Here is a 20,946-nt window from a genome sequence, read left to right on the forward strand (position 1 = left end):
CCAGTTTAATGCACACAGGGACGATTGTTGTGGTGGAGCATATGTAATCTGTTGGTCAGACATCAAGCGGGTCTGGTTCCTACTGGGCCAGTTTTCCCACCCCTGAGGACTTTGACATACATTTGAGGAATTTGAATTAAAAGTGCTTTTTGCATCTGGTGAGGAATTGGTAATACATTTTTTTTTGTGCATTGTGCATTTAGAATTATGGACCCTTGATGCATTTCTGCAGTTCTTAAGTTTTTAATTTTAATTTTAAATTGAATGCATGTTTTTCACACTATACCTGGTGTTATTGATGTGCAAGTGTTTCTACTACAACAGCTGAGGGTAAATTTGACATATTTCTGTCTTCTAACTAGTGTTATCAACCTCTCTGTATTTTTTCCTTCTTTTATAAGGTCATAGAAACACTAGCATGGTTTTTCTCTCACAATTGGAGCAAATGGGAACAAAGATATTATACTTCTCGTAGTTTCCATTCACCACTATAGAACTATGACAACTTCCACTTCTGAGAATATTTTACTTGTGTCTGAACTCACACACATTTGTGTTGTTTTCGCACCATAATGTTAGCACTGTTTCTCCATGTCACTATAACCACAAGGCATTAGTTACACTGTGCAATCACAACTGCTCTCTGAAATGGCCCGGCTCATCATGGCACTTGAGCAAAGCGTATGAAAATGCTCATGGCAACATGACAAGTGGCAGTGTGCTAGTGTGTGGCCTGCCTGTCAGTGATGTCATAGATGAGCGCATACAAAGACCGGTTAGAATGGAGCTTGTTAGCACAGCCCACATCCCAGCATGCAATAGGCCTCAACACTGTGACACCTCTATGGCCCATTTGGCCGAGACAACAAATTACACGCTCAAATAGAGCCTAGTTTGTGAACTGAATCATTATCTGTGATGCCTGGACTGTGGCAGTTTTTTTTAAGTGATAAAATATCTTAATATGGTATTTTTGTCTTAACAACACACATTTCTTATAGCTGAGCATTTTAAATGTAGCCAGCGGTGATGAAATTCGCTTTCTTTGGCAGTGAGGTCTGGATTTGTTTGGGTGTGGTACGGGAAGTTTCATGCACCTGTATTATGTATTATTATGAATGATTAATCTGAGAGAACCAGGCCGAAGTTTATGGGCTGGTTTTACGAGCTGCAGAAGTTACGAGATATGGTGGCGTTTTTTATTCTTCACTGTGCGCATAATATGTCAGTTTGTAATGAGCTTGTATGGAAACTTAGCTGCAGATTAAACGGAAATAAAAAGTTGCTTCATACTTCTTTGCTGTGAAAAAGATGCGGACAGATTTATCAGTTAAGTGTGCTTGAGATCTGCAGTGCACTAGTGGAAGCATGTTGTGAAACGTAGCCTGAAGCTGTTCGGTTTATCTATGAGTCTTTATTTGAACTGAACAATGTGCATGCCTGAACAAGGCCTGAACCATTCTCCCTTGGGCTGAGTGTCAGGGCGCTGTAGATAGTGTGGCATTGAAAAAACATATTCTTTTTTTTTTTAACTGTAGTTTATCTCTTTTATTGTTAATGCATCAGCTAGGCGTTGGAGAAAATTAGGTGGGGAGGGGGTGATTAGTCCATGTAAATTAGTCCATGCTTGAAACATACAGTATTAAATGGTTTCTGGACTCTGAATGTGTCAAAAATTTGGACATACTTTGGACATACATGATTAAAAAAATTAAACTAATAATTTTGTCAATATTAAATCAATGCTGTAATTCTTAAGTGAGTTTAGGCATCACAAAATTATATTATGTTAGCTATATCTATCTATCTATCTATCTATCTATCTATCTATCTATCTATCTATCTATCTATCTATCTATCTATCTATCTATCTATCGATATAGAGATATACATTTTTTTATTCGCTCTCAAAAGTTTTGCTGTAATTGGTAATCTTTAGCTAGATGACTGCACAAGTAATTTAAAAACAACAACAACATGGAAATTAGCATCCATAATTAAATTTCCTTTAAAGATAACCAGTATAGTCCTGATATATTGTGTAGCTCTAGTTAATCTAGATCTTTGGAACTGCTTTTATTTCTATGGTAATTCACTTAATTGCATTATTATAAATGTCTTTACTGTCACATTTGGGGGTGGGGCTTAGCGACAGCTCATTTTGAAGTGATTCATGTGTATTGCATTCCTGCATTGATATATGATACTTGAGTTTATTTAAACCTCCAGTATCAGCCAGTCATTTTTCAGTGATTGCTTCTGTATCTTTAATGAAATCTGATATGTGTATGAAGAATCAGGATGTTACTCTTCTTAACTTTCCTAGATTGTGTTGTTGTACACACATACGCTGGTTTTTGTGCGTGTTCAGCAGATGGAAAGCAGTGTGGAGGCAGATGCATGGCACAAGGAAATCTTGCACTCCCACCAAGTGTCCTTCAGCACTAAAGAGGGAGGGAAAACTCAGGCCTCCAGTCTTGTAGTGTAGACACGCATTCTCAGGTTCATCTACAGTTCAACAGCCCAAAAAATGTTACTACTAGTAAGAGGAAAGCACTCGGCGCCTCTTAGTGTGTTCACATTCCACTAGTCAGCACTTGCTCTGTGCCCAACATTTCAGATGCTGGTTGTGCAAGCCAATATCGCATCCGACTCGAGTACATCACAAATGCTCATATTTCTGTTGTAACCCTTACAGCATGGTGAAACTGACTCAGATGGGGATTAAGAGGTTTGCTATTACTATTGGTGTCACTATTGGAGGGAACCCAAACTATGTCTTTATTATATTATACAGACTTGATGTGGGCTTTTTTGACTTAGGCCCAATGCACGATTAATTGAAATAAAACTATATTCATGATATCGATTAGTAAAATTTTGAAATAGCAAAGGCTTTGATTTAATTGAATAAGTATATGCATCTGCTTTTGAGTTTAGATGTGCATTTCATTTGAATATGTGCCTGCAGTCCTCCAGTACTTGCAATGAGAAGCGTTAATCAACAAGACGAGCTTTAAGGGCTTTCTGTGGTTTTCTGTTCAAATTATATTTTTTGAAAATGAAGGGATTAAGACAACCATAAATGTCATTTTACAGTAATAAATTAATATAAACATTAATATTTGACATTCTTAAATACTTGTTTTTTTTTTAATTTCACAGTAATATAATACAATATTTATATTATTATAATTATAATTATCTTGTTATAATTTGTATGTGTTATTTTATATTTGTATTTAATAATAATATTAATAATAATAGCATCTGCTGAATGACTAAATGTAAATGTAAAAATAAAAATAGTAATAAAATAATTGATATTCAATTATGACATATCATAATGTTTAACTAATTATGATATTGTATATTATATTTATTTGTATATTTGTACTATAATAATTATTATTATTGTTATTATTAGTAGTATTGGTATTTTATGTCCACATTTATATATAATCACAAAATGTTGGCAAATTTTGCGGCTCTACAAACAAGCACAGTAAACCTGGATTAAAAAAAATAATAATTTTTTTTTGCAATTATATACCCCCCACCAATTCAGAACCCTCCCACCCCCACCCTAAACATCCTAGCAGCTACATAGCAGTGTCATTGCATTGTTGTGGCTTGTTCTGGGGGAAAATCACCTCACATTATCTTCTTAAACTCTTTTTTTTATTGTGATCTCATTGGGAGTTTGGGTTGCATTTGGCTGTTCCTTTGAAGATCTGAGTCATACTGATAGACGTCAGACATGTCAAGTGGCTGTTTCCCTGCAGAACTTGAGAACTTTCCACTCAAGAACTTGTTCAACAGTTGGTGCGCTGTCATTTTTTTCTCTTTCACAGGACAGACAGCAGCCTTGTTGTTTTTATTTTTTGGCTTCTCTTTGCTCTCTGCAGTCTGTGACACCCTTTTGTCTCACTTTCAGCTATCTATAACTATGACGCCAGAGGAGAGCCAGAGCTGAGTCTTCAGGTGGGGGACACGGTACACATACTTGAGACGTTTGAAGGTGAGTGTCGAGTTCCAGCGTGTCTTGACATGTCCTCCCACACTTTCTTGTAGCGTGTTCACACTTGCATTGAACACACAATCTGGGGTATCCCAGAGTTCTGCTGAAGCTCTGAGAGCTTCATATATGGCCTGCGACATTCAAATTAAGCAGCATATTTGCTTGCATGATTTAAAGTGCTCATATTTTACCCTTTGTTACAGTTTATTTCACCCAAAGTCCAATTATAATGTTGAAATGTTAATGTTTTCCATGAGCATTTTCTACTCTCTCTCTGACCTTTAAGCTCCATTTACAGTTGGTCTGAAAGGGACCGTTCGCCCCAAAATAAAAATTCTCTCATTACTTACTCACTCTCATGTCATAGCAAAACTGTAAGGCTTTTTTCTTCTATGGAACACTTAAGATATTAAAATAAAATGTCTCCAGTGGGGTCCGGTGGTATTTGGACACCAGTGTTATTCAAAATAGTCAGAAGAAAGCAATTGATATAGGTCTGCAGCAAGTAAAAATGACAGAATTACGATAGAAAACAAAACGAGTAGCAAAGGATTGCGCATTGTGTACTTAGTTGTATTTTAGCATTCTTGTTCTGCAAAAGAGAATGGTGGGAAACGTAATTAAAGACTCCTCATAAGCTTTTTTGGAAAGTTTTGGAAAATGCACACAAACTAAATTGAACAACCATCATTCACTAAGAAATCATTATTATTATGATTATCAGTGATGATTCTTTAATTTACACACCCCCAACTCAGAAAGTCAGTATTGAGTGTCCAGCTGTTTATTATGACATTGTAGTGCTTGCATTCATGTCCCTTCTCTTGTAAATATATTTTTAAATTGAAAATATTCCATTTCCTTTTTTTAGGAGTGGAAAACCTGATTTTGCTATTTACATCTACCCTAGTTTCTCTGGTGATTTTGCTAACTCTGAGCAAACAGAACATCTGCCTTATTCTGTTATATAAATAATATATAGCAGCATCTGCCATGTGGCATCATCCGTCTCAAAGATCTGTTCTTTTTTTTCTCTCTCCTTCTCCCAGGGTGGTACCGAGGATACACACTACGACAGAAATCACAAAAGGTGTTGGGACAATTATCATCCTGCAGTTAAACTGACAATCTAATCATTACCTGACATTCTGCAGCAGGCGGAATGAATTGCGTGGGTTCTCACAAATGCTTCTTTGTCTTATTTCAAAGGGCATTTTCCCTGCCAACTATATTCATCTGAAAGAAGCGAAAGTTGAGGGAACAGGGTAAGGGGCAGATCACGTTAATTATGCTCTGTAATTCATTAATGGTAAATTGTCTATCACTTAATTAAGCATGTGCTGTCAGAGGAATACACGGTGACAGTCCTCTGCTGTTAGCTTCATAGTTTTGCTCTTTTACCCTCAGAGGCCCACTATAGCATAATTGTAACACTTGTTCAAAGCAGTTAAATAATGCAGAATTCATAAACGGGGGTTAAAATGCTCTGAAATGTATCATAGCAACATATTTGGCAAGAAAATATAGCCTGAATCTTCCAGCATGCCAAAGTCACACAACATGGTCACTGCATTACAGACACACTTGCTGACTGGTTTGGACCAAATGTAGCAATCTTCTAAAAATGATAAAGATCTAGATCAGTGGTTTGGCCTGAAATATTTTTTTTTCTCACATCTATATATATATATATAGATGTGTGTATATATATATATATATATATATATATATATATATATATATATATATATATATATATATATATATATATATATATATATATATATGCATGTGTAAATAAGAGGCAGCTTGTTGCAGAAATGTGGGCTGAGTATATTTAGAAAATAATATATAATTTATTCCAAATGATCTAGCCTTATGATAGTTTATTGAGTGTTTGATAGGTATACTGAAGTTAACTAGGAAATCGTATATAGAGGTCAATACAACTGCGCTGTAGGCTTCTAAATGTGCATTATGAGTTCGTTTGGAAGGTCGGTGAGGTGTATGAATATTCTTGGATCATGAAAGTTTACAGAGATAAACACATCCGAGTTGTAGTGCAGCTTTCTGAGAAGGCTTATGGAATATGTTTGTATAAAGCAATTAAATAAAACCAAACTTGCATGCGTTGAAATTCTCACACAAATGAGCCTGTTCAGTGAATGTTACAAAAATAAATTGGTTACACTTTTAAGTGTCATTTTGTAACATTAGTTAATGCATTAATTAAAACATGAAATAACAGTGAGAAATATATTATTTTTTTCACAGCATTTATTAATCTTTATAAATGTTAGTTAATACAAATGGTCACGTTAATGTTAGTTCGCATTGTGTTAACTAATATAAACAGACGTAACTTTTGATCTTAAAAATGTGTTAATTGTTAATTCACAATATAGTTAAATAATGTTAACAATGAAACCTTATTGTAAAGTCTTCTGAATAAGGTCAAGTGTTTACAATAAAATATAATTTAATATAAAAATGTATATTTTATATACTGTATACATTTTTTTTTATATTTTAACATTTTATTTTAATATATCAATAGATTTGTATTAAAATTAATACATTATAAAATATACTTTGATATGAATAATAAAATATAATAAAATAATGAAATAATAATGAAATAATGAAACATAGCTTTTTGTGAATATCCTTACTGAAATATTTATTTTTTGCTTGAAATATTTTCTTTACTATGCTGGATTGTGTTGGGACTTGAAAAGTTAGTGAATCAAAAACTTTGCAACCCTAAATGCCTTTCTCTGCATTCTTGCAAATGTATCTCTCTAAAATTTTGTAAACAAAATGTTTTTGTTTTTATGTTTTGTTTTATATATAACTATGGCTTCCTAAAGACATTTAAAAATAATTTACATAGATTCTTCCGTCTCTGAGGGTTAAAGAACTGCATTTGTATTTTTGAGAAATCAGGTTTTTCATGAGTTTTTCTAACCTTCTGTTGCTGTACAGGAAACAAGAGACTGTTGTACCTACAGATTTGCCCTTGGTCCAGGAGCTGGGCACCACGCTACGAGAATGGACACAAATATGGCACAAGCTTTATGTGGTACGTGAACCCACCTGTGTCGCCTTTGTGGTTTGTTTTAGTTCACCTCACCATCCGTTTCAGCTCAACACAGAGCTTCCCACGATGTGTTTGTTCAACAAAGACAAATCCCATCCGCAGTGTTTTGTAAGCCGTGATATTGTTTTAATCACCTGTTCGTCTGCACACCAGAGCAACAAGACCACGCTGTTCCGGAACGTTCAGCAGATGGCCTACAGCCTGATCGAGTACCACTCACAGATTGTGTCCGGCACGCTTCCCAACGACGACCTCGTGGAGCTCAGGAAGAAAGTCACAGCGAAAATCGATTATGGGAACAGGTGCAGTTTGGCTTCCTGTACTTCCTCATGTTGTTTCACCAAACAGATATTTGAGTAACTTTTCATTTGAGAGGCCCAAATGTCTCAATATGTGAGTTACTGATATCATGAAGCATACATTTTGAGTTTACCCAATTTAAGTTGCTGGAATGCATTAAAACTGTCTGTAATTGATTATGATAATATGGTAGGGCTGTGTTAGTATTCTCGTGTTGTAGACTCTGTCTGTCTCTGTTGCACAGGATTCTGGGGCTTGATTTAGTGGTGCGCGATGAAGCTGGAAACACATTAGACCCTGAACGCACCAGCACGGTCAGTCTGTTCAGGGCTCACGAGTCAGCATCACAGAGTATTGATGAGAGGATACAGGAGGAGAAGGTAAAACACTTGTTTTTGCTCTGTAAATTATCAAAATATATATGCTGGTACTAGAATTATTTTTTTTAGTTGCATGTTGAAACCCATATGACTATTGCCAAATTAGCTTTGATGCATAATTGAGATAGTTGGCTGGTAACTGTATAAATGCATGGAATGACTGAGCCAAAGTGGTGCAAACGGTCTGCTAAAGAAAAAAACAATGTACTTGGTGGTTATTCTGCTGTTCTGTTTTGAAATGTGACAAAAAAATAAGCAAACTATGGCCTAATTATTTGTCAGATATATATATATGTGAACCTATTATAGCACAGAACTACCATAGTTCATAATAAATGGAGATAAACAAATGCATAAACATTTATCACAAAATAATTGATACACATACTGATAGATTCTTTGTGCGAAGTTGTGTTTAGAGAAGCTGCAAATTAGAATAGAAAAAGGGTAAGTAAAAGTAAAAAAAGTCAAATATTAATTTTGTATCTTTATTTTGCTGCAAAATTGGTCTCAAACTTTTTTTTTAAATCCTTATTAATTTGCATAAAATAGTTTTTTTTTTTGCGTTTTTTTTTTCACAACACATCATAGTTTTTAACAACAATCATAGACTTTCCTCTCAAGGGGCTTTGAAGGTTAATTTTTTTTCTTTTAAAATATTATTCAAATATGCATTTGGTAGACCCATTTATTTAAAGCAACTTGCAATGCATTTAGAGTGTAGATTTCATTAGTTCATGAATTCTCTGCAAATTGACCCATGACCTTGGCATTGTTAGTGTCACACTCTACCGTTTCAGTTTTTGAAGTTGTTATAGAACTTCAGCCATACTGTCCACTAGTTGTCTCAAATCATGAATTTGACCATGTTTGTTTTCCCGATAGATGCGGCTTCAGAACCTGGAGAAGCGGCGTCAGACCCTCTTCATCGGTGTGCACACATACAGCCTTCTAATAAATTTCAGAAACTTTGTATGCAACATCGGCGAGGATGCTGAACTCTTCATGTCTTTGTACGATCCGGACAAATCTGAATTTATTAGGTGAGTCAGTACCTTTCTTTAGATTTTGCATGATGTTTTTTAAAAAGCTGAAGGAGAAATGTGTAGAATGCCCTTAACGTATGAATTCCTCACAAGAAGTGTTTAATATATGTGAACGGGTATTTCTTTGAAGGCTGAAGTAAACCAGTATATTTCACAGCGAGTAGCTAGTGAGCTTGTGTCAGTTTCAATGGAGAAAAAGTAGTTTATGTGACACATTTTGTCTTGTCCTATAAGTGAAAACTTCCTGGTACGGTGGGACAGCACAGGCATGCCGAAAGAGATCGAAAAACTCAACAACCTTCCTGCACTCTTCACGGTAACAAAGATCAAAAGAATACTTTTCTCAGGTCTTTATAGTCCCATATACCACTGTTCAACAATTTGGAGTTAAGACTTTTGAATGGCAAGTCTAAAAATGAGAGAGAAAAAAACACTGGATTTTTTTTCTTTGTGCTAATGAAACAATTTGAAGTGCTTCCTGCTGTTGTTCTTCTGTGGCGTCTCTGTGTTTAGGATCTGAGCAGCACTGACCTCATCAGACAGCGTCTCTTCCTGGTGTGTCAGATCATCCGTGTGGGCTGCATGGAGCTGAAGGAGGGAAAGAAACACACAGGAGGACTGAGGAGGCCGTTTGGAGTAGCAGGTTCTGGACTTTCTTTATTGTTAGCAGATGGTATATTTGTACAGGGTCCAGACGTTTCCTAGTTGTTCTCTTCATTTCACACTTCATATTTGTCATTTGTTTAGAAACACCAACAAACTTTAATGGTAAAAAAATCATTTTGTCCCAATAGCTTAGTGTTTGCAAAATTGTATAGAATTCTTTTCAGTCAGATTTTCCAAACCGTGTTTACCCATAGATGGACAGTTAGTTCTGGTTAGAGGAATAGTTCAATCATAATAAAGAAAAAATTCTGAATAGTTACTCACTCTGAGGCCATCTAAGATGTAGATGAGTTTGTTTCTTTATATGAAGAGAAATTTACATCACTTGCTCACCAGTGGATCCTCTGCGGTGAATGGGTGCCGTCAGAATGAGAGTCCAAACTGCTGATAAAAACATCTCAAGTAAAGCTGCATGTTTGTAGGAAACAAATCCATCATTAAAGGGTTAACTTCAAACTGTTGGTCTATAATCCATAAAACACTTCCTCCAGTAAAAAAGTCTGTTCACTGGTGACCTCTCACATAAAAATCCATTGACGTATTTGTTTAGGACTGTTATAAAAAAAAAAACATATTTTTTGATTTGTTTGTAAACGGTGCTTAATCTGTGTGTAATGCTCTCCTGATTCAAACATTTTCATTGGAGAAAGCAATATTATATAGAGGCCTTATATTTTAGCTAGATTTGAAAAATGAAATGAAGAGATGCCTTGAGGGATTTGTTTCTTACAAACATGCAGCTTTTTGCTTCACAAGCTGTTAACTGATGGACTGGAGTGGATTACTTGTGGATTATTGTGATGTTTTTATCAGCTGTTTGGACTCATTCTGTTGGCACCCATCCACTGCAGAGGATTCATTAGTGATCAATCAAGTGATGTAATGCTACGTTTGTCCAAATCTGTTCTTATGAACAAACTTGGATGACCTAAGGGGACAATTTCAGCTAATTTTTCATTTTTAGGTGAACTATTCTTTGAAATTCTTCCACCTCAAAATGACAATTCAGACAGCTTTACAGCTCAAATAATGCACAACTTGTTCTACTGACGAATGTAAGCATGTAAGTGCTTTAAGAACAACCCCACAGACATTTCTCAGCTGTCTTGGCTGTTGGATTTCATTTCTAAGTGCATTACTCCAAGGGAATTTTTGATCTGTTTTCGTGATCTTGAGGGATGAGTCAACTTCATTTTGTGTGGTAATAGATTTGAACCCTACAGATGACGTGTGGGTTTACAAAGGTTTAATTGCATCAAGAGAATCACACCTTCACTGCTTCTTTAGTATTTTGACAACAGCACTTTTACTCTTGTCCTTGTCACTTTCAGCACTATCTCACATTGTCAAATATCTGAGCAAAAGACATTATTTATCCGTATTGCCAGTTTGTTGTTGAAAAGAATGACTTTTTCTCAGTCAAGCTCATGCAGTGTTTCACATCTTCTAGTGTTCTGATCTATTTTCCTGTTATCACAATTCAGTTTTAGGTTTTCAGTCTTGCAAGTAGCTAAAAGATCAAAAATTACTATTGTTACTTGTACTTTTGGCTTAACTCCAAAATGTCTTATGAAATGATTACATTGTCAATAGCTGTTTTTATCAAACCTACAGGCGACCTGCATTTTCTGAAAATAGTGTTTCCTTTTTTGTTTCAAAAGGATGTTGTGTCAAATGTTTTTACCCTTTTTTTGCTGCAGAGTCACTGTACTCAATAACATCAGGTTGAATGCCTGCATTGTATTTTTCAAGATAAACAAAGCCATTTTTACCATAAGCTTCAAAGACAAAGCCTGTGGCTTTCTTAAACCTGAGCACAGGCAACACCTGATTTACCTCGTTGTGAACATGTCTGTCCTGTTTTTTTTATGGTTGTTAGTATGCAGTTAGAGAGCTAGAAGCCATTGCATCTAAAGGAATAGCTCACGCAAAAATGAACATTTTCTGAAAATTTACTCAGGCCGTCCAAAATGTAAATGAGTTTGTCTTCACCAGAACAGTTTTGGAGAAATTTAGTATTACACCGCGTGCTTTCGAATGGGTGCCGTCAGAATTGTAACTTTAAACCATCGTTTCTGGCCAAATTAGTGGCAAATCCATAATAATGCTTCCTCTTGTATGCTGGGTCTGTGCATATTTCTCTCCTGATTCAGATAAGACAACTTTTTCTCTAGAGAAAGCAATATTATGGGTAAAGGAATCGTGTTTTAGCCAAAAGTAGCAGTCTGAAGTAAAAAAAAATAAAAATAAATGCCGTAATGATGGATTTGTCTCTTAAAAACGCATTTTTTCACTTCACAAGCGTTAATTCATACTGGAGTTGTTTGGATTGCTTGTGGACTATTGTGATGTTTTTATCAGCATTTTGCACTCTCATTCTGACGGCACCCATTCACTGCAGAGCATCCATTGGTGAGTTATTAATGTAATGCTAAATTTCTCCACATTTTTTCTAATGAAAAAACAAACTCATCTTCATCTTGAATGGCCTGAGGGTGAGTCAATTAAGCAAATTTTAATTTTTTAGTGAGTTATTTTATAAATTTTAATCAAAAGCAATTATTGGTAGCAAGCGTTTTAACAGAAAATGTGCAGTTTTTCTTAACTGATTTAATAATTGAGGTTCCTGTAGACTCGAAATGAATCTCTTATCAGCACTGAAACACATTCTAAGAACTGTACAGTAGGAAGACCAAATTTGCGCCACATATCTCGCCTTCGAATACATCTAAAAACAAATACTTAGAAAATGTGAGATAATTTGCTCTCCCTCTAAGGAAATGTGAACAATATTGAATGTAGTAATTAAATGTAATGTATGTGCGGTTCGTATCAGCACTGGCCTCATGTTTCTTTGTGTCTGCAGTCATGGATATCACAGATATTGCTCATGGGAAAATTGATGATGACGATAAGCAGTATTTCATCCCGTTTCAACAGTGAGTGTGTCCTTTATGAGAGTTCAACATCCTTCATTTGCATGATAGCTGTTTCTGTTTTTCTGTTTTTTTTTTTTTTTTTCATGAATTATTGTTTATTTTTGGCAGAGTCCATCACACACTGTTACCCAGAGGCTGTATTTTTATAGCAGTTTTTTCTTCATTTTTGTCCTTCTCCTCTTGGACTCTCTTTTTCTAGGATTGCCATGGAAACATACATCCGTCAGAGGCAGCTAATCATGTCTCCTCTCATGCCGTCTCGTGTCATTGGCGAGAATGAGCCACTCGTTGCCGTCTTCAACAAGGTCATTGCAACGCGTGAGGTCAACCACAAAGGACAGGGTAATCCAGACCAATAGGCCAAGAAATTAATCTTTGCTCTTGTGTTCTTGTCTCTGGGGAGAAATGTGACCTTGTGGAAGTTTCCTGGCTGTTTCTTGAACATTTGGAAGGTTTGAGAGAATGAAAACAGGATCACTTTGATATTGTCAAACTGATTTGCATAGAGACCGAATAAGATGTGAAGATGCATGTCCTCCAGGATTGTTCAGCTGTAAATTTGAATATCATCCAATTTGAAAAATTTCACTCTGTTTTTAATTGGGAAGATTACTAGAGCTGTCACTAATGATCATCACCAACCTGACCAGTTTAATAGTGTATGAATTTTTTTTTTCTGGTCACATTTTGAGTCAACTTGGAGTTTTATTAATTTAGTTAATATTACACATTTGTTAAAAAAATACTAGAAAACCTCATTGCTAAATCAGCCATGATAATGCATTTTCATATAGTTGATTTTAAACTAGAAAATTCACTTTTTGAATATTAAAAGCACTTTTTTAATTGTAAAAACAATAATACATTTCTATTTTAAAGTATTTTAGGAATATGTTGTAAAATACCCTGCATATTAATTTCAGCATACATGTGTACCTCTCACTTTCTATGATTATACATTTTATCTGCCTTAACATGAATTAACACCTTAAAAAAATATATTGCTTAACAACTAGAATAGAAATAGAAAAGAATTTGAGAAATAGTCCCTCAAAATGAGAATGATGCAATATTCAGACAAAATAATCTGTGACAATAGCCCTGTTCGGACGGGACTAGTTTTACAGGGGGTCGTTAGAGAAATCTGTGTTTCACAGACGTACTTGGTGATTTTAATCCCGTTCTCACACAAGCTCTGTGATAATTCCAGAGCAAATTACCTACTGTTTTTCAGCAAACTCAGTGGTCCTCTGAGAAAACTAATCCCGTCCGAATGCGAATGTCCATGATTGCCGGTGATATTTTATTTCACAACTCATTTCCTTGTGTGTTTTGGCCAACGTGAATTACCGTAGATGCTTTTACCGCGCGCATGTTTGATATATTTGCTTACTTGATTGACTTGATACTTGATTTCAATTTCAACTTAATTTTACATTTCTTTTTTAACATTTGAAGTATATATTCTTTTCTTTCTAATTTAATTTTTTACATTTTTTATTGGACATATTATTCATTGATTCTGAAAGGCTTTATTCTGAGAGATTCTGCTCCCTCAGGGCTCGAGTTTGTTGTCTGACGAGACCCGTCTGACCTTATAACTCCATGTTTTTGCTCTCAGGTTTGTTTGTGACCCTAAAGCTGCTCCCTGGAGATGTGTTTCAGGTTCAAAAACATTATCCTCATTTTATGGATCGCACAACAGCTATAGTCAGGAAAATGGGCTTTCCTGAAATTATCCTGCCAGGTTGGTCTGCACATCTGTCTGATCGTAACGTCTTCATCTTAACAGCAGTGCTATTAAAGTTTTTCTGACCCTCAAAGACCCTCTTTAGTAAATCCATTTGCAGTTGTCTTTTCATCCTTTTCTTCCAATGACCATTACTAGACAGTTGAAGAACATACATCTAGTTAATGCAGCGATGTCTCCACTGTACATCTCTACAGGTTATGTAAGGAATGATATATATGTTACGCTGCTACAAGGAGAATTTGATCGCGGCAAGAAGAAAACCCCCAAAAATGTAGAAGTTATAATGAGCGTGTTGGATGAAGAAGGAAATCCCATGGAGGTACAGAAACCCTGTAACATTAAATATTAACTAACATTAATGTCTGGGCGCAATTAGGAAATTCCCACACCATCGCTTAATAAAGTGTACTTTCTTGTAAATTCATGATTTAATACAAATATCACATGGAAACAGTTTCAGTTAGATATATTTGTGTCAAATGTACCAAAAAACATGGTATTACCCTGGCTTAACTTTTTAGGAAATACCACCAAGGTCATTTTAATATGAATAAAAAACACCTTCTCTCATTTCTATTGTCCTCCGTTCTTCTTGTTTATGTTGACTTACAGTTTTCGCTTTCGCTCTTTAGCATTGGCCGCTCATCTTCCCCCCATTTATCTCTGTGTTTTGACAGCAAAACTGTTGCTGGCATAAAAACAGCTTGCAGATCTTTCTCCTTCATGAAATGGCTGCTGTCTTTAAATGTCCAAACACACAGCACAGAAAGCTTGGTACATCGCTGTTCTTGCCAAATGCTATTTCGAGATATAATGTACATATATAAACATGTCCTGTTTACACTCACAAACACAGAAGACTACAAGAACCTCATTCTGAAATGCTTTCCTAAAAGAGAGATTTGAGCTTGTCTTTTAGTCTTGATGTTGTTTTATATGGTGCACATTATGCAACACCGTTTCCTTTAACTCTTTAAAGTTGTGTACTGCCAGTTGAACTTTTACTGCTGCAAACCACTTACTGTACGAGAAAATAGAAACTATTTTCTTCCAGTAGATGTTGTTTTTTTCCCCACATTTTCATTCTCTCTTCAGAAAGCCATATTTCCTGGAGTTGGTTATGAAGGGATCACTGAATACAAGTCTGTCATCTACTATCAAGTCAAGCAGCCCTGCTGGAATGAGACGGTTAAGGTACAAAAACAGGACGAAAACAAAAGCAAAGACATCTGGTTTTAGGTTTTTGATGTTTTGAAGCTAAAGTCCCTTTCATATCAATCACACCAGCCTTCTCTAATGTAAAGTGCCAATGTACAGTGCAACCCTGTATTATGTAGCTTGCAGATCAAGTGTTGTAACCTATTATTCAAATTATTAAAAAATCACATACAGTAAGAATGATTTATATCAGCTGTTTATATGTACAGTATGTAGCGTGTGTATGTGTATATATCGCTTTTAATGAACTTAAAGGGATAGTTCACCCAAAAATTACCCCATGATTTACTCATCCTCTAGCCATCCTAGGAGTATATGACTTCCTTCTTTCAGACAAATACAGTTGGAGTGTACAGTTCTGGCTCTTCCAAGCTTTATAATGGCAGTGAATGGCATGTGGAGTACATTTTATGATGGATGGATGCACTTTTTTGGGCTTCAAAATCACGACCACCATTAACTTCCATTATAAAGCAAACACATTTTTTGATATAACTGTGATTGTATTTGTCTGAAAGAAGGAAGTCATATTTTTTCGTCTGAAAGAATCAAGTCATACACACCTTGGATGGCTTGAGGGTGAGTAAATCATGGGGTAATTTAACAAAATCAAAAGCAGTCAAATGTTTAAAGTTTGAGTTTAGTTTTAATGACAAAAATAAATATGAATTATGTATAATTTAATTTACAATCTGCAAAGGAATTAACAAAAAATTAAAAAGTAATTTGTTTCATTTTTTATAAAATCTGTGGTTTTATGGTCACTGGTTGGATGTAGTGAAACACCCACAGATATACGTAGTAGAAAATAGGCGTTTATTTCTGTCACTGGCCATAATTCTAACTTTGAAATCAGGATTAGGCATTAAATCATTCCATGTATGTGAAAATTGGCTGAGAATTTAACAAATAGTTGTAATCTCAATCAGAGGAATATATAAAATATATATTTTTGTGGTGTTTAATCTTCTGATTAAGTGGTAAAAGCAAAAATTCTGCAAAATGCATCATATTTTGTGAGGAAGTGTGACATACTGTAATAGAGCAAAACAGTCACTATTTTTGGAATTGCCACAATAAAATGACTAAGAAACTAGTACTGGATTAATTGTGCAACTAAAGTTGCATGACTGTGTGAAATACATATCATCAGAGAGTATGGTCTCTTTTTTGTAGTCGCCAGGATTTTTTCTCACTTTAAGATCAAATATGTTCTGTCTTCCATTTGATTGCGCTATTTTCACTGCATACACCTGCCAATTTCTTGCTGCCTAGCAAGAAAAATCACACTTCTGGCAATGTTTTTCATGTCAAGGTCAATGTGCTAAGAAGAGCATTGATGCCCTCGACATGAGACTTAAGGACTACATCAGGGTTCATATTAATTAATTCTCTTCTGTCCGTCAGGTGGCCATTCCCATTGAGGATGTGTGTCGATGTCATCTGAGGCTCACCTTTAGACACAGATCTTCTCAAGATTGTGAGTCTCATAGAGACATTCACAGAACCTTATAGTAGATGGCGCTGAAGTCGCTAGAACTGTGTTTCGAAGCTAAGGGCTATAATGTGTGTTCTCTTTTGTGTTTCCTTAATGCATTTCTGCAGTGGTTCTCAACTTTTTAATGCAGGTCACGTTTGTAGTGTGCATTTCACTTTGTATTTTATGCACAAGAAAACCTGCATATTTTGCTTGTAGGTCCAACATAGGGCAAAAAAATTATGCTTGAAAAACTTCTTTTATTTTTTTTAACAAGTTAAGACTATATAAGCTGGAGTTCATACAGATCTCACTTTGACCCCATTAGCATTTCTGCTGACCCCAGGTTGAGAACCTTGCGCTATTGTTTATTCAGGCTTGTTTTTCAGTTGAGTCTCTTTGTGCTTACATTACTGTAGCTAGAGATAAGTCCGAGAAGCCTTTTGGTATGGCTTTTGTTCGCCTGATGAAGTCGGATGGCACCACACTTCCAGATGGAAGACATGAACTCATTGTCTACAAGGTGGGCATCTTTAAGGAATGTTCTCGGTTCAGTGCAAATTGACAGAACTTGTTGCATAATATTGATTACTGCGAAATGAAAAGTGTTATGCATGTTATCATGGATTCAGTGTCATATAATTGCCTAATGACATTTTCTGTACAACATCATGTACAGTTTGACATATTTCCAGTTTTATATCCAGTTTTACAAATCTGTTGCCATGAAAACATAATACTTAAAATGTAAAAGTGGCAAGAACAACTTTACAGCTCAAATAATATACACGTTTTAACAGAAAAATTTGTGTTTTTGTAAAATTAAAAGCTTCACATTTCTGTCACTTTTTTTTGTCAAATTATGTTTTTGTGGCTTTATTACTAATTCATTGATCCAGATTAGTTTTAAAAATGAAGCATTTTCTCCATACTCTAGTAAAAAAAGAAAAGAAAGAATAGTACTTTAAAGTTGAATATTGGAAGGTTTTTGCTGCTTCATATTTTTGCTGAAATCTTTTCAGGATTGTTTGGTGAATAGAAAGATCAAAAGAAGGACATGAATGTATTAATTTCTGTCAAAAAAAAGAGATGAAATTAGTTTCTTGCTGAAAGAGTTTTGGTTTCTAAAATCATCTTGACATATGACTTCTTCATGTTGGTCCGATTGCTTCTATTGTTCTAATTTTTTTAAGGCGATTTGGATAAAAGCGTCTGCTAAATGATTAAATGTAATATGTAATGTTGATCTCTTCAAACTTTTCTGAACTTCCCTTTGAAGCAGCAGTATCTGTTTCTACAGGTGGATGTGAAGAAAGCTGATGATGCCAAGACATATTTGACTCTTCCTGGCTCATATGCTGAAGTGGAAGAGAAAGAGAGACAGACGGGAAAATCCTTTCATCATGCCGGCATCATTCCCATCACCAAAGACAGCTTCCAGATCGCCTCCCTCACCTGTTCGACAAAGCTTACACAAAATGGTAAGAGGCATTTCCTTTTGTATAATTTTTTCCAAAAACAATATTTCACCCCAAAATTGAATTCTGTTATTTAGCTTCATGTCTTTGCAAACCTGACATTTACTGATGCCTCTGCATTTTGACTTTAGATAGTAGATATTGTTTTTAGACACATTACCTCTTTTCCTCATGCTGTTGCATGGCTTCTAAAAACTTCAGAAAAAAATCGTTACAGTTTTAAACAAGGGGATAGATGAGCGTAGATCATTACAAAAGTTTCATTTCGGCCTGAACTATCACTTTAAAAGCCACATGTAACCATATGAGACAGCGAAGTTCTTGTGTTAGTTGGCTTTTTTTATTTTTATTTTTTTATTATTAGTATTAAGAAAAACATCTCAAGCACAGTACAAGTATCAGAATGCTTCATAATAAAAGGGGGGAGAAAAAGCAAAGATTAAGCAAGCATAATAAATACTCACATACAAATGTACATATAATCACAATAACATATGCATATACATATAGACAACTAAATAAAGCAACAAAAAAAAAGGAAAAGAAAAAAAAGGGGGGGGGGGTTATCCATAGTTTGTCTCCTTGAAATAGTCTAGAAAAGGGCTCTAAGATTTCTGAAAGACTTCGGGTTTCATTCTAACTCCAAATTTAATCTTTTCAAGTTTTGTTAGTTGGCTTTTTTAGAACTTTTTTAATTTCCTCTGACTCAGTTGACCTTCTGGGGCTTCTCAACTGGAGATCAAACACTGAGAGACTTGAAGAAATTCTTCAGAAACTGATGGAAGTGGAAGGAGGAGAGATAATTAAAGTAAGGGTGTTAGAAAACACAACACTTGGCCTTCTATAAAATGATGTTTTTATGATCTAAAGTTTTTTGTTGGTTTTCCTCTAGTTCCTGCAGGACACACTGGACGCTCTCTTTAATATCATGATGGAGACCTCCGAGGAAGAAACCTATGATACTCTGGTTTTCAATGCCTTGGCAAGTATTGATTATTTAACTCACTCTTGAGACATCCATCAGTTGCCAAGCTATGCTTATGATGAGTTTCTCCAGTAATGGACAAATGGACAAATTTCCAGCCTGAATACATCTGAGAACATTTTTAAAAAGAAAACGTATTAAATAACATGTTTTTTGTAAGCTTCGTTTAACTTTCGTGCAGTGTAAAATATTAATATAATGATGCCATTAGTATTAGTATTTATAACAACAATCATAATGAAATTAATATTTATACCAGTTAATACTACTACTGCTACTACTACTACTTGTACAAAAAAGTCTTTACAAAGTGATAAAATATTAATACTATTATTAATAATGTTAATATCAGTAGGTATATTCCTATTCATATTAACATCATTAAAGGGGTCAAAAAAAGTTATACTAAAGTTACAAACTGCATTAAGAGCACTCTGCCGCATCATTGCGTTTTTCATTAGTTGTCTGTATGAGTAACCTTAATGCCATATCACCCCACATCGCCATCTGCATGTGGGATGTCTTCCCCCTCACAGACACACAGGTCAGAATATTCCGCCATGTGATGTGTGCTTGATGTCTACGAAATCCATTATCTTTTGGGGTGAATTTGATTTATTTCAGACACATTTTATGACAGTCCTTGAGACGTTTGTGCATCGTAGTGCTTTGATGTTGTGCATCAAGTCAGAAAATGCAAAAATCAAGTTTGTAATAATGACTTTTTTTCTGTCTACTCGACCTTGGTTGCATAAAAAGCAAAAAAAAAGTTAGTTTTTCAGAGGCTGAGAGTTAAATTAGATAAAATACAATTAAATTAGATTCTCTTCTGAAGAATCATTCAGAACAAGAGACATTTATTACAGAAGTCATTTTGTATTTAATGTTGTCTCACAACTTTAAGTTATGAAGTTTTTTAAGTTTATGATAATATGAAGGGCTAGAACTTGTGTTTTTACTTTATTTGTCCAGGTTTTCATCATCTCACTCATCGGCGACATAAAGTTTCAGCATTTCAACCCTGTTTTGGAGACCTACATTAGCAATCACTTCAGCGCTACTCTGGCGTACCAGTAAGAGTCTCTATCTTTCTCTGTCTTTTGTGTCACAGTTCATGTGTTTTAATATATCTTGGCCATTTTTGTCCACATTTAATTCTCACTCTGCCATCTCACACTAACACTCTCACCTGTTCTCTGTATACACCTGTCCACAGTGATATTCTCGGTTGTGACCTGTACTGATTTGCAAGCATGCCGTAATTGCCTCGCTTTGCCTTGTCTGTTCACAGGAAGTTGACCAAAGTGTTGAATTATTTTGTGAGCCATGCTGAGAACCCGGCTCACACGGAGCGACTGTATGCGGCCTTGAAAGCCTTCAAGTATCTTTTTTGTTTCATTGTGCAGTCACGGATCCTCTATTTGAGGTAGGGACCGTCTCTCATTTGCTCTCAGAAATAGCCTTGAGGAGGGCTTGATTGAACTTGTCCTTCACCTGACAATGTAAATGAAAAAGCAAAAGCGAAAAAAATATATATACTTTAGAAGACACGCAATACTAATAAATCAGAACAAACACGTGGT

The 20,946-nt window shown here is 35.3% G+C and overlaps 1 protein-coding gene across 1 annotated transcript in view; it reads left to right on the top strand.

Moving 5' to 3' along the window:
• LOC132098082 (dedicator of cytokinesis protein 5-like) overlaps nucleotides 1-20,946 on the top strand; it is a 61,466-nt gene that overhangs the window by 1,272 nt on the left and 39,248 nt on the right. The window contains exons 2-22 of the mRNA XM_059504204.1: nucleotides 3,938-4,021; nucleotides 5,071-5,111; nucleotides 5,231-5,286; nucleotides 7,007-7,103; nucleotides 7,275-7,423; nucleotides 7,666-7,801; nucleotides 8,687-8,844; nucleotides 9,082-9,163; nucleotides 9,361-9,490; nucleotides 12,380-12,452; nucleotides 12,652-12,794; nucleotides 14,074-14,199; nucleotides 14,400-14,524; nucleotides 15,301-15,399; nucleotides 16,831-16,903; nucleotides 17,320-17,423; nucleotides 18,201-18,381; nucleotides 19,089-19,186; nucleotides 19,271-19,360; nucleotides 20,336-20,436; nucleotides 20,655-20,789. Coding sequence (XP_059360187.1) covers nucleotides 3,938-4,021; nucleotides 5,071-5,111; nucleotides 5,231-5,286; nucleotides 7,007-7,103; nucleotides 7,275-7,423; nucleotides 7,666-7,801; nucleotides 8,687-8,844; nucleotides 9,082-9,163; nucleotides 9,361-9,490; nucleotides 12,380-12,452; nucleotides 12,652-12,794; nucleotides 14,074-14,199; nucleotides 14,400-14,524; nucleotides 15,301-15,399; nucleotides 16,831-16,903; nucleotides 17,320-17,423; nucleotides 18,201-18,381; nucleotides 19,089-19,186; nucleotides 19,271-19,360; nucleotides 20,336-20,436; nucleotides 20,655-20,789 — 2,281 coding nt within the window. The remainder of the gene's footprint in view (nucleotides 1-3,937; nucleotides 4,022-5,070; nucleotides 5,112-5,230; nucleotides 5,287-7,006; nucleotides 7,104-7,274; nucleotides 7,424-7,665; nucleotides 7,802-8,686; nucleotides 8,845-9,081; nucleotides 9,164-9,360; nucleotides 9,491-12,379; nucleotides 12,453-12,651; nucleotides 12,795-14,073; nucleotides 14,200-14,399; nucleotides 14,525-15,300; nucleotides 15,400-16,830; nucleotides 16,904-17,319; nucleotides 17,424-18,200; nucleotides 18,382-19,088; nucleotides 19,187-19,270; nucleotides 19,361-20,335; nucleotides 20,437-20,654; nucleotides 20,790-20,946) is intronic.

Source organism: Carassius carassius, chromosome 21 (assembly GCF_963082965.1).
Source record: "Carassius carassius chromosome 21, fCarCar2.1, whole genome shotgun sequence".
Taxonomy (NCBI): Eukaryota; Metazoa; Chordata; class Actinopteri; order Cypriniformes; family Cyprinidae; genus Carassius; species Carassius carassius.